This window comes from Melanerpes formicivorus, unplaced genomic scaffold (genome assembly GCF_026170545.1).
Source record: "Melanerpes formicivorus ecotype bairdi unplaced genomic scaffold, bMelFor1.0.p_v2 SCAF_2, whole genome shotgun sequence".
NCBI lineage: Eukaryota > Metazoa > Chordata > Aves > Piciformes > Picidae > Melanerpes > Melanerpes formicivorus.
In genome coordinates, this window is record NW_027142354.1 from 21,116,726 (window position 1) to 21,131,129 (window position 14,404).

A 14,404-nucleotide genomic window follows, 5' to 3' on the forward strand; every position below is an offset into this window, starting at 1 on the left:
TGAACACCTTCAATGACGGCGACTCCACCACCTCCCCGGGCAACCCATTCCATAGTGCAATCACTCTTTCTGTATAGAACTTCTTCCTAACAGCCAACCTGAACCTCCCCTGGTGCAGCCTGAGACTGTGTCCTCTTGTTCTGGTACTGGGTGCCTGGGAGAAGAGACCATCATCTGCCTGTCTACAACCTCCCTTCAGGTAGTTGTAGAGAGTGATAAGGTCACCCCTGAGTCTCCTCTTCTTCAGGCTAAGCAACCCCAGCTCCCTCAGCCTCTCCTCATAGGGCTTGTGTTCCAAACCCCTCACCAACTTTGTTGCTCTTCTCTGGACTCGTTCCAGCAAGTCAACATCCTTCCTAAACTGAGGGGCCCAGAACTGGACACAGTACTCGAGGTGTGGCCTAACCAGTGCAGTATACAGGGGCAGACTGACCTCCCTGCTCCTGCTGGCCACATTGTTCCTGATGCAGGCCAGGATGCCATTGGCCCTCTTGGCTGCCTGGGCACACTGCAGGCTCATGTTCAGCCTACCATCGACCAGTACCCCCAGGTCCCTCTCTGCCTGGCTGCTCTCCAGCCACTCTGACCCCAGCCTGTAGCATTGGAATGTGCTGCCCAGGGACATGGTGGAGTCACCGTCCCTGGAGGTGTTCAAAATAGGATTGGACATGGCACTTGAAGCCATGGTTTAGTTAGTCATGAGGTGTTGGGTGATAGGTTGGACCTGATGATCTCTGAGGTCTTTTCCAACCTTATTAATTCTATGATTCTATGACTTTTAAGGTCATTGAGTCCAACCATTATCTAACTCTACCAAGTCTGGTTCTATATCATGTCCTTTAGCACCACATCTATGCATCTTTAAAACACCTCTAGGGACAAGGATTCAACCCAAAAGCCTATTCCAGTGCTTGATAACACTTTCAGGTAAGAATTTTCTTCCAATACGCAAACTAAACCTCCCCTGGTGCAACTTGAAGCCACTTCCTCTCATCTCTTGTTACTAGGGAGAATAGACCAACATTCACTTTGTTACAACCTCCTTTCAGGCAGTTGTAGCGAGTGAGGCGGCCTCCCCTCAACCTCCTTTTCTCCAGGTTAAACAATCTGTGTTCTCTCAGCCGCTCCTCATAAGGCCTGTTCTCCCGACCCTTCACCAGCTTCATCACCCTTTTCTGGACCCACTCCAAGACCTCAGTGTCTGTTTTTGTACTCAGGTATTTTGTATTCAAATGAAAACAAAATACTTCTGAAGTTTTGACCATTTTATTTATTGTGCGTTTTTTCCCCTAAACTGAATTGTGCAAATCCTTACATGGCATGCTGGATGTGGACAGTACCCATTCCATATCAGAATATGACAGCAGTGTAAAGCACACCAAACAGAAAGATTATTCAGGCTTGGAAATGCTAGTAAAATTTACTTACTGTGTTAACATTGTATAATAAAAGATAATATTGTAAAATGCAAGGTATGCCCCATGCTGTTTCAGCTGTGAATGCATGCTCAAAAATATATCCATATTCTAATTACATTCAAGAGAATGATGATAGACAAAACCCCTGAGAAGTCTTCTCCTGCTTTGCTTTGCCATGTCCAAAGTATTGGTGTAAGCAATTAAAATGAAACCCTGTGAGTCTAGCTTGCACAACACTTAATTGGATTCAGTCAACACTGCAACAACAGCCGTGGTTAGAGCTGAAACTGCCTCTTTAGCTAATCTTTCAATGGTAACAAATTCTACCATGAGTAAGTAGGCAGGTTTTGTGTCACGTGTTACAAAACACAAGCATAAATATGGCATAAAGCTGGATGTTTCTATGAGAATTTGTGTTGAAAGCAAGATCTCTACAAAAAGCCACTTAGGAAGGAACCCTGAGAAAACAACAAAAATTCACAATCTTCCCTCTGCCAAAACAGCTGTTAAGAAATACTGCCTCAAAATCAAAAATTGTGCTGAATGAACAAAGCAGTGGTCAAAGGAAAAATAGCCAGTTCAGGGAACCTCCTCCTCCCTCCTTGATGCTCACGCACACATATTCATGTTGCTCTTGTGAGAGTTATGAATTCCTGACTATAAATGACAAACAATGTTTCCCATGGTAACCCTATCTGCTCTCAGTGCTGACAGACTGCCTAAGTTCAGGAAGGTGTAATTTACACTTCTTTGCACCATGGTGAGCAAGTCTGTCCATGAAAATAACTATGCTTTTTATTTGGTGGATTAAAATCCCTTTGCATAACTTCAATGTGATTTTGGTATGATTGCATATGTAAAAAAAGCAAAACCCAACAAACTGAGCCACATTCTGAACTCTGAGTCCCTGAAACCACTGTGAGTTTTGCTTAAGCAAAGAGTTCAGAAATCAGCCCCAATGAAAACAAGCTTTAGCAGCTACATGGGCTGGCCTCAGCACCACTATTCAAACCAATGATCTCCCATACAAGTTCTGTTCCACTCCAGGCCACAATTCCAGCACCACTCAAATCTGCACTGAGGCCGAGGACACTTCATATGCATGCAGCCACCTACAAAATAGCAAGAGAATGTTTTTAGTACTAGGCAAACACTTAAGAGATGTTAATCAACAAGCAACAGTATCAAAATCAGCTTTATTAGGCATTCAGTTACTAAGCAAGTACAGTATTTAATAAAAGTATAAACCTGAAGGATATTTTCCCTGGGCTTTTAAAAACCTGCTACTCCCTCTTTTAGTGGGGTGTAATGTGCTGGTCTCACTTAAGAGACTGCAAGAATAGGAGGAACTAGAAGAAACTATGCTAAGAATAGGGAAAAGATGACAATAGCTTACTCTATCCTAGTCCAGATGTGTGACAGAAGATGAACAAAATGCAATCTTTCTTTGAATTTAGATTCAACAATTGAGAGATTTGCAAAAAAGAATAAATCAGAACATACAGACTTTTGTGGTTAATATCATAATGGCATAGGACATGTAAGTTAATTTGATCTTAGTATCTGAAGCAGGCTTTTGATCAAGTCAGTGTTTCCTGTGTGATGGGTTTCTTTCTTGTCCATACTGTGAGAGCAGCTTTAATCTCTCCACTCACAACCTTGATCAAATGTTTACTTTGTAGTATGTAAAACATTAACATTGTCAAATGTCATTACAGAAATACAGGTCAAATGGAAATTATGTTGTTTACCACACAAAGAGATCTCTTGTATATTCCAAACTGAAATCCAGTGTGAAGAAACACTGAAATGTTGAAATCTTGGTTTGACTCCAGATGGTGATAAGGGAGGTACAGAGTGTATGTTCCCTACTGTATGACCTACTACCCTTACACCACATTTTCTATAAATGACACTCTATAATGATTCTTGGAAGGTAAAACCATCAGGAGACACAAGAACTGATTTCTTAAAATAGACCTGTCTGCTTCATCTGACAGAGATCTTGTGATGGCAAGGTCAATTTGTTAATTTATACCTTAGTTTAAAAGGTGCGATTCACCAGATATTTTTATCTCATTTAAATGTAAGTGTACCAATAACCAGCCTGCATGTTACATTTTACTTAAGGTTTAAGATCCAATTCTGTCTTACGATCTGGGTAAAATGCATCTCAGTTCTCATGCAGGACCCAAACCCCACTAAATACCCTGCTCTACCTGCTAAGGTACTTAAATCATGTTATTCTTGGCTACTCAGCAGCTGACATCAGCAGTTGGAGTGGAGAGTGCCTCAAGCAATGTGCCCTACAGCTTTTTGACTACAGCAGTCCTTTGAGAAATGTGGATATGTGTTTAATGCTTAATGTTTACGTTTATGCTTAATGCTTTAATGTTTATGTGGGATATGAGCTATGAGAAACTATTTTGCTCTTTTATTTTGGCTATTATAGGATAGCTATTGACATAATCACTGGTCCCTTGTAAAAGATACTGTTTACAGAAGCATTTGGGGAGAGAAAGTTGAATTATTCTCGTGTGAGTCACTGTACTCCTCCCAAATGAAGCCTGTTGGCGGACTTTAGCGTACAGTTATTAGGTGCTTGATACCAGCTGTATTTTGGCAGAAGTGAAGTGCTTTTTCAGTTTACAAATGGCACATGCAGTACCTGTAACCAGAGAAGAAAGCAAGCACTGCACTTTTTAAGCTTCATGCCTTAATGCGCAGTCACAGAATTACTGAGGTGGGAAGGTATTTTAGAGGTCTTCTGGTCCAGCTCCCTTCTGCTCAAAGCAGGGTCAAGTAAAGTAAGGTGCTCAGGATTGCATCCAGTTGGGGTTTGAATGTATACTAGAATGGAGACTCTTTCTGGGCAATTTGTTCCAGTCTTCAACCACACACACGAAGCACTTTGTTATGTTTCTTAGGTGTTTCAGCTCATGCCCATTGCCTTCTGTCCTTTCAGTGGGCACCACTGAGAAGAGTTTGGCTCTGTCTTCTTTGCAGCCATCATTAGGTATTTATTCATCCAGTCCTTTAATCATCTTTGTAGCCCTATGCTGGACTCACTGCAATCTGTACCTCTCTTGTACAGGGGAGCTCAGAACTTGACCCACCACCAATCCACACCAGTGCTGAGCAGAGCACTGGAAAAATTACCTCCCTCAAACTTCTGGTGATGCTCTTTCAAATGCAGCTCAGGATACAGCTGGCCATCTTTGCTGCAAGGGCACATTGCTGGCTCGTGTCCAACTTTATAGTTCACCAGGACACTCAGATCCTTTCCATCAGGTTGGCCCTCAACCTGGACTGATGCATTTCCCTTTGTTGAACTTCCTGGGGCTTGTCTCATGCCATTTCCTAGTCTGTCAAGGTCCCTCTAAATGACAGCACAATCATCTGATTCCAGTGTATTGAAATGTTTCTAGCTTGCTGCTATGGCTTTGACATTTGGCATTTGGAGGTGGTGTTCTGACACAGGCCAGGCTATAAGCAAGGAAAAGTCTTTTCGTGCTTACTATCCATCTTCAATAAATATTTTCTTTTAAAGATAAAAAGTATAATGTCCTTTATTTCCTTTTTGATACACTGGGGAATTTTACAAGCAACTTCCCTAAACATTAGTGGGAATTGTGTAAAAGTTGTCAAATAGGGATATCCTGCTCATGACAAATGACAACTGCCTGTAATTTAATAGTAGAAGTTAATGGGGCAGAGTCTAAGAGAAAGTAAAGGCCCTAGCATTGCTTTGAGTCTGACCAGAAGTTTTCAATTTTTTTTTTTTTTAACTTGGCTATGCATGAAGTGTTAACTATGAATAGGATTATTATTTGTCTATTTATAATTCAGCTCAAACTTCTGGTTTCCAGCCCATTTTTTATCAAGTCTGTAAATAATTTCTTCTAACTACCCCTCTATTTTCTGTCTTCTGCTGCCCACCTTGCTCTCTACAATCTGCCAAATCTTGTCACACCTTCCCACCCTTGAATTCATGCTTTCTTCTGCTTCTTGTGCTTAAAGAAGTCTCCCACTTTCCATCTGCCAATTGCCTTCTTTCATGAAACCCTAGATTTCAGGATTTTGTCCTGTTTCTTCAGTAATGTTTCTGTGGTATCACTGCTTGAAATGTTTACTTTTTGCAGTTTACAGAGTCTTATTTGGCATTTTCAGCATCCCATTTGAATAACTGATGCCACAAAACTGAGAAGAATTCTCTATTCTTGCTGTTTACATAATAATTAGCCAACAATTATAACCTATTTTCATTACTTAGCATAAATACAGTTAAATATTGGAACAGCATGAACCTACAGAGTATAGCCTGTGTAATGTTCCCTGTTTCTTCGTACATGGTAAGCATTGATTAATGCAAACAGTTTGTCAGGATTTGCTCTCCTACTCTGGATATCTCACTGGGTTGAGATTAATCTTATGTAAATTCAGCTATATACTCAGTAGACATCTACAACAGGACTAATTCTCTACATCCCACTTTTATGTATGATTATTCTGGCCTACATTAGGCACATGTTCTGTTTCTTCATGAGATGAACTTTGTTTAAAAATGACTAATTTTTCCACAGACGATGGAAAATCTAGACAACCTAAGTATTGACTTGCACGAAAGATACATCCAGTGTCTCTGTGTGTACCATTTTCCCTATAAAATAGCAGGGCATTTTGTGAGGCTTAATCAGCGGCTGTACAACTAAGTGATTTAGATTTAGTGATTTCAAGATAATTTAGATAAGGTGACTAAGGGAAGATCCAAGGTACATGTGCTCTTCTTTTCTTGGAATAGTAGTGTATATGTGTACATACATCTATGTTGTAAAATGAACTTAAAAAGACAATTAAATATGAAATATCTAATAAATTTACCATTTTTTTCTACTGGAACATTGCAGTTTGGGCATGGCTTAGTTGTCTTCTTGATGGTTTCTCTAGATGCCTCTTCCCATCGAGCTTGCTTGGCTGCCTGTTCATCAACTAGGTATCCCTGCAAAGAGAGAGAAAAACTACCTGTGGGCATAATACTGAAAGGCTGCGCTGGGACATGATGCTTATAGTGAAGTGGAACTATTTATCCATGATAAAAGAGGAGGGACTGCAAGGCCAGGAAGGCTGGACTTTGTGAGAAATGCAGAACTTTTGCTTCAAAATGCAAATTTCTTAGTGCCCAGTGTACACAGCATGTGCATTGCAGGATGGCAGGAGAAGCTGCAGCAGCTGGAGCACGTGACATCCTGGAGGGTCCTTCCTGCATCCAGATGCAGCACAGGCCGTGTCCTCCCTCCTGGTCCTTGCCTTGAGCAGCAGGCAAAGCCTCAACAGGAGGACACAGGGGGCATCAAGCCATGCTGCACATGCACAAAAATAGATAAAGCAAAAGGCAAGACAAAGCAGGAATCAGAAGAACACAGCTGAGACCTGACATGCTAGACACTGTTGGTTTGACTCTGCTTCAGGGATTAAAGCCCCTCTTGCAAGATAAACAAATCCACCAAGGCAACACTTGATAATGCAGATTGGTGGGGTCCATGGAAAGAAATGGTTTTTCACAATAAAGTGTACTCCTGGTTTCAGAAGTCTGTGTAAATATCTCAATTTAAGAGGCACATGTAAAAAAACAAAAAAAAAAAATTGAGAAAAAGTAATAAACAAACACAACCCCCCAGTGAACAATGGCAGCAAGTAGCTCTCTAGATAGTGCCACACAGCTGGAAAAAGTCATCATGAAGAGTATTTTAGAAGGGACTCCTGTGTATGTCCTATTTATGACTGGGACAAAATTACATAATCTACACAAGTGTCCTACTTGGCAGTTTCCTACTTAAAATGATAGTACAAGGACAAAAAGATGGTAGTGCCTTGGGTCATTTCTATTAGACAAGTTTGGCAATGATGTGAACCATAGCTGTAAACAGTGTTTGCAGGTTCCAGCCTTAATGTTCTGCTCTCTCAATTTGTAATGTGGGTGTTTAAGGATCTCAAACTAAACTACAATTTGTAAAACTTCCCATTACTTCTTTGTGTATACCTACTAAATGCTCATAAATGCTATGTGTCAACTTTTAATATTTATTTAAATTGATAATATTTTTATATATTTATTTCTAATAAGACAGAAAAAGGAAATTGGCCTAGTTTTAAATCTGCAACTCAGCCATAATTCCTCTGCCTGGCTACTGATTAAAAAACACTGATAAAACCTATGAACTGTTGCAGTGTCAGTGAGTAAGATCAAAGTCTGTGTTAAAAGAACAGCAAAGAACAACATCTGCAGAAATTAGTTCCCAGCTCATCTGGTGGCCCTTGCAACATGCATCTTAAAAGAACACAACCTTTTTTAATAAGGAAACATAAAAAATGTATTTATGGTATAATTTCTTTTACTTTACTACATACATCAGTCTCCTCTGCTCTTAAATCCCTTTTGTTGCTTCTCAATAATCTCCAATTTGCTAACATATTTTGATATAGAGGTCACAAAAATGAACAAAGTCTTCTTAGCTGTATCCTAGAAGTGACTTTTAGCTCTCTTCTTCTGGAGAGGGAACTCAGCCCTGCACCCTGCTGGATTATTCAGCAATTCTGCAAAGGAATGACCTCTATACAGTGGCACATTTATAAGTTCTGGGAAATGGAAAAAGCTGCTCAGGCTAATAGCAAAGAACATAATCTAGTATTGATCTTGCAACACCTTGATCTTTAAGAAAGGATGACTTCAGCAAGCAATCTGAGCTAACTCAGAGAGGCCTGAACACAAAATAAGTGAGGAATGCTTGACCAGGGCCTCAGTTTGCCCAAGGACGGAAAGAAGCACTTTGAGACATGGTTTAATGGCCATAGTGGCGTTAGGGTGATGGCTGGCCCAATGATCTTGGAGGTCTTTTCCACCCAAAGCAATTCTATGATTCTATGTTGTTAATTTCACCTTATTGTGATGAGAAGTAATTACTTAAAATCTGTACAGGTTAAAATCACCATAGCAATGACAAAAAATTGCTATTCTTTTCAGAATAATAGCTACATGTGAAGACCAGAAGTATTTTTAATTTTCATAGTCAACCCTGAAGAACTTCACAGTGGCTCTGTTTTCCCCAAACAGTCCATATTCAAACTGTCTAGTACTTGGAAACACACATTTTCCCCATCTTCATGGTTTTGTTGGGCACTAGTAGCAAATCACCATGAAGTAAAATTTCATATACCGAACTGCTAATTGATTTGTGTAAAGATATTGGATCTTACTTCTGAAAGCAAACAGAACCTTCAGAGAGCTCAAGAATAGCTAAAATAAACATTTCAAACCATGTAAATGCATACTGCCAAGAAAGAACAAATTGCTGAAAGCAGTAGATAGAATTATTATATTAATATTATCCACTGCAGAAATTCTATCATGAAATAGATGTAGCATTGGAGCTGAAACATCCTTCCTATGGCCAGTCTTGCTGAATGCTATGTTAAAATCTTCTTTCCACAGGAAGCAAATGCAGAGAAATGATACAGCGATGGAGTCCCACCAATTCAGCAAAGAAACCTTAGCATACTGATCTATAAGCCTCCAGTGTTCATGTGCTTTATTTAGGGCTTCACATATGATGATTTGGGCTCCACATATGATGATTGGAAGCACACGTATATTTGGCTTCATTTTTTCCCTCAAACAATGAAGGAAAGTTGTTTGACACTTCTCCATTGCCAGTGTCTATCTAAATTGTGTTCTTTCATCCTGCCTAGTAGGATCTTTCCTCCTAGGAAGTTCAGAGATGCTCCATGTGTGCATCACATATCAGTTTGCCAAGGACAGTAGACCTCGATTACTGTGATGCTGAGCCTGCACAATATTCCCTAATTCCCCCCCAACAAAGCTACTAGATTCCATCCATGACACTTTATGAATATTTTTTGATTCTCAGCTGTGCTGCACTAGATTCCCTTGGATGTTCCTGTCCAGCAGCTGTGCTGCACATTATGACCAGGAATGAATACCCATAAATAACAGGAACCTACAGTAAAAGCTGTTGCAAGCAATTTTCAATATCCCCTCTACAATACTGCCTTAGTGAGATGGGGTGGGGGAGGAATCTGCCTTGTTACCTATCAGTGACAATGAAGGAAGTGGATTTACTTCTGTTTCTGGAAAAAATAATGAGGATAAAGAGACCACACAGAAGGCTGAGCACCATACAGCAGTGCAAGAACATGCACATGGAAAGCTTTTTATGTAGGTAATCAATTCCAAACAGTACTGGAAAAAAATATCCTACAGAGGCAGAAAGCATCTTGAAATAGAAATAGTGTGTCAATCTTAAAGCAGCATCTCGTTCAGGTAATAGGACACATATTGACTTGTTAGTAGAACCACACAAAGTAAACAAATAATTTGTCAGAAATTAAGCAGTACCATTCAGATTAAAATCATTTATGGAAAACTTCTTGTTCAAAATACTGGAAACATTATTACACTATTATGATGTTAAATTCCAACATCCAGTGCTTTCCATAATGTCTTCTGCAAGCTGACTTCTTCTGTGATCATGCTTATTTTACCTTTATAATGGTTTAGTGCAAGGGGTAACCTGCTCCCCCAATACAAAAGTGAAGGGAAGTGTAACACACAAAACTTGGTTGGATAGACAGGTTGGACAGATAGGCTGAGTTCAGATGGACAAGGTTTAACAAAACCAATAGTTTAACAAAATCAATTCCTGGACTTGGGTCACAACAACCCCATGCAATGCTACAGGCTTGGGCTAGAGTGTCTGGAAAGCTGCCTGAATATGACCCAGCAGGGTGGTCAAGCAGACCAAAAACATGCTGACCTCTATCAGGAATGGTGTGGCCAGCAGGAGTAGGGAAGTGATTGTGCCCCTGTACTTTGCACTGGTGAGGCTGCACCTCGATTACTGTGTTCAGTTTTGGGTGCCTCACTGAAAGAAAGACATTGTGTGGCTGATGTGTGTCCAGAGAAAGGCAGTAAAGCTGGTGAAGGGTCTGGGGAACAAGTCTTAATGAGGAATGGCTGAGGGAACTGGAATTATTTACTTTGGAGAAGAGCAAGCTGAGGGGAGACCTCATTGCTCTCTACAACTACCAGAAAGGATGTTGTAGTGAGGTGGGGGTTGGTCTCTTCTCCCTAGTAGCAGGTGACAGAACAGGAGGAAATAGCCTCAAACTGCACCAGGGGACGTTTAGATATTTTTTATTTTCACAGCTTCTGCTGAGCTGTTTTATGAACATATTCACGTGACTTAACCTTGGGTCATGTTTAGCAATGTCTTTTACTTCAGTTCTGGGGGAAAAAAATAGCAGATGTCTAGGGCACTACATGTGGTACAGGTGCTTTGAAAACAACACAAAATATTAATTTGAGTCATTTGAGAGTCATAATCTCACTAAGAGAGCTGTGCATAGCTATGGGACTAGTGTTCCAGCCTAAACACTAAAATAAGGCTATAGATAAGGAACAGGAAAGATATTTATCAGTCAGAATACATTTCACATACAGAAAAAAAAAAATGTGTCAGTACTGCAGCGATCCTGCTAAATTCACATGAAACAGCTTTGTGTGAGCCAATTCGTCTGGTGTGCCTAGGGAATTCTGTAGAAAAAGAGCTGCTTTGTGATGACAGCAACTCACTAAAATCAAAGTGATATGCACAGGATATTGGGTCTGGTACAAGGTGAAAGAGACATTTGTTAAATAAAATCAGAGCACTGGAGTGGTGAAACTGCACACCAAGGTGCTCGCTGTACATGTTGGGGCCATTCGTATCATCATGAATTAAATTCAGGCAGCTGGTGAATATTGAATTTATTCTAAAGCAGAAGTTATAATCTAATAAATGACACTCTTGCATAACTGTTTTCCACAAGTGGAATAAAGAATATGACTACTCCCATTAGTAGCAACACAGCTGCAAATGAATGTCAGTGTAACCTCATAAACAAAAGCAGCCTTTCACAATTGCTTCCCAAAATACAAAAGATAAAATTCTCTTTGTATAGTTTCCATCTATTTCTCATTAGACAGACAGTTAAGATCTATTCTCAGATTTCCTCTGGTGTATCTTTATTTATAACATAGGAATTAATTTTACAGGACATTTTCTGGTTATAGTTATTTTTCTTGCTCCTTTAATGAGACATCTGTGGGTTAAAATGTCCTATGCTTGACATTGTGAAAATACCTAGCCAATAAACCCCTGAGTCTCAGTTTCTTTTCCAACTGTTTAAGAGAGATAGGTGTGCCATTTTTTGGGGTACAGTTATATTTAATTTAATTTTTAAAATTAAACTTATGGGGGAAAAAAATATCAATGGCCTAATAATAGATGTTCCACATTTCATACTATGAGTCAGGACTCATTAAAACATGCTATTTATCATTAACTTCTTCAGTAGCTTTTTCTTTCACTAAAATGCAGCAAAATAATTCATGATTTTTGTGGTCAGCATTTACTATTTATCATTTTGATTAATTTTCCCCCTTGTTTGACTAGAGGAAGAAGTTTCCAGAGAAATGCTGCAGTATTTTATATGCACATTGAATAATTTTTCAATTCCACAGAAATATTGTAAGAAATACATTGTACCAAGCCTGATTTTCATGAAGTGTTAGCTAAATATTTCATATCTTAACATGACAATAATTCAGCTAAGGATATGTTGAAAGCCCCTTTACTTGGTAATTCTACATTAAAATAAAATTCTGACATGGTTTGTGCTCACAGTGAGCCAATGTGTTTTACTGCATAACAAACTGTCCCCTACATAGAGAGCATCAACCTTCACAACCTTATGTGCTTGCAGGAAATCTCCAGGAATGCAGGATGAGACAGATGTTGTTCAGGGATAGAAAGAAATGCCTGCTAATCAATGTCTGTGTATTTTCTACCACCTACTGGCAACTTTGAGACCTGCCTACATGAAGCACTGGGAGGAAAAGATGGGGCTGGTGCCTCACCTTCAGCACAAGTTAGTGGAGTTTTTCCAGAAACAACACTACAAAAGACTACAGCAGGCTGCCAGGTGATGTGCCAGGCTTTCCTAGATATGTGCTGTGATTCAGAGCTGATCATTTGCCTGAGAGCTCATGACCAAGTTAGGTTTGAACCAAGAAACTCTATCTGGGATTGCAGTCAGGGCCTGGGTGGCATGTGCGGATGAATAGGATAGGGTCTGCACTGACTCTGCTGAGGCACTGCATTACTTTTTGTTTGGTCTGATGAGCTCCTGGGCTGACACGGTTTCTAGAAAAGTTTTACACTGCCAGAGGCAGAAAAGCAGAGTTAGTACATGGATCCTGAATTAATTACCTGAGTACTGTAAGGATTTGCTCTCAAATAATGAACAGCTGAGGTTTGATTTAAGGGTCGTAGGTTTGGCAATAAGCTTTAGGATTTGGGTGACCAAGGAGTCCAGTTTAGGACTACAGCTGGGACAGGCAGCATCCCACAGGTTTGGAGCTGAATTGACGTCAAGTTCAATGATACAAACTTACACTGAAACAGATTGTAGATGAAAAACTCCTTCAAGGTTGACACCATGCTATTCCTGGTAAAGGACTAACTATTGCAGCCTGTCCCTGACTGAAGCTAATTGAGCCTAGGACCTAGACATTCAGTGGAAGGTTAAACATGACACGAGAAAGGTTAAACATAACCTAGAGAAATATGTTACCAATTTCAACAAGCTGTACAATAACAGGAAGTTAATTCTGACACATGGGGTTGTGAGCCATGGTGAGGGACAAAGAATTAAAAGGCTGCAAGCACAGGTGTATAAATGGTTGAATTAATCTCAGCAAGCTAGAGATGAAAACAATCCCCTCCTGGCTTCTTTACATGTATGCTCCACGAATGTTTTGTATGCATTGTACAGCAGCGCTGTATGAAGGATACCTTTGTCGTGATTGGTATTCAGATGAAAAGAAAAACTAACGCCTGGGCTTGCTGCCTTTTAGCTACCTCTCAGTTTGCTTGCCTATGCACAGAAAGTGAAGGAAATTCTTTCAGTGACACATCACCACCTTGTGGAGAAGTTCAATTAGTGCAGCACTCAGTTTCTCGAAGGAAAAGGCGGATGACCTAAGTTAACTTCTGCTTAAATTGAATTCTAAATTAATTTGGGGTAGACTATGGTCTTGTCTATATTGGGGAAATGATTTGCATAGCTGCAACAGTTATTCTAGTACGGTCATTTAGGTGTTCTGGAACACCTCTTTGATAGTACAGGACATTTTTCAGGAACAGCAAAAAATGCACACATTACACTGGAACAGCAAATGTAATCAACTTTCCTAAGTTATCAGGTCTAACTGGGTGCAATTCATGTGCTGAGATACTGAACTGGATGGATGATTTGCTCCCATTGTCACCAGGAAAAGTGAAGGCTATAGGCAAATATTCAAAAACCCCACTTCTTTATATGGTATTCTGATTTTTCCCATCACACCTTTACCTCTGCCTTAGAGCATGAAAATTATACAAAACATTGCCTCCACTGAGATAGCATTGTTGAACTCATCTGTGTGGTGCTACAAAGACTTTCAATTATCCAAGCAAAACTCTAAGCATAAATAGCTTAAAGTATATAGGACTTACTGCTCATGTTGAGATGTACTCAAGTTCTAGCTCTGTTTAATTCAGGTAAGACATTAAGCTTTAGTGTCTCACTTTACTAGGCTATTGGATACTTTAAATATTTCTCAATGTCTCTGCTAAAGTTGTTTTGCTTTTTCCTAAATGTGAATGGGAACTGGCAGGCTGTTCTAATGCTACTGCACAAACAAAAGGAGATTGTTTTTCATAGAGGGTAGTCAAGCTTCAAATCTCCTTGTGTGTGTGTATGTCTGTCTATCTATCTATCTATCTATCTATCTATCTATCTATCTATCTATCTATCTATCTATCTATCTTCAAAAAAGGAGGCTGCATAAATTAATGAAATAAAAATTTGCTGATAACTGCTAAATG

General features: G+C 39.7%; 1 protein-coding gene across 1 annotated transcript in view; it reads right to left on the reverse strand.

Moving 5' to 3' along the window:
* Positions 1-1,265: 1,265 nt before the first annotated feature.
* PRKN (parkin RBR E3 ubiquitin protein ligase) overlaps positions 1,266-14,404 on the reverse strand; it is a 797,047-nt gene continuing 783,908 nt past the window's right edge. The window contains exons 11-12 of the mRNA XM_068152890.1: positions 6,300-6,417; positions 1,266-2,530 (exon numbers count right to left, since the gene is read on the reverse strand). Of these exons, the coding sequence (XP_068008991.1) occupies positions 2,421-2,530; positions 6,300-6,417 (228 nt within the window). The 3' untranslated portion in view covers positions 1,266-2,420. The remainder of the gene's footprint in view (positions 2,531-6,299; positions 6,418-14,404) is intronic.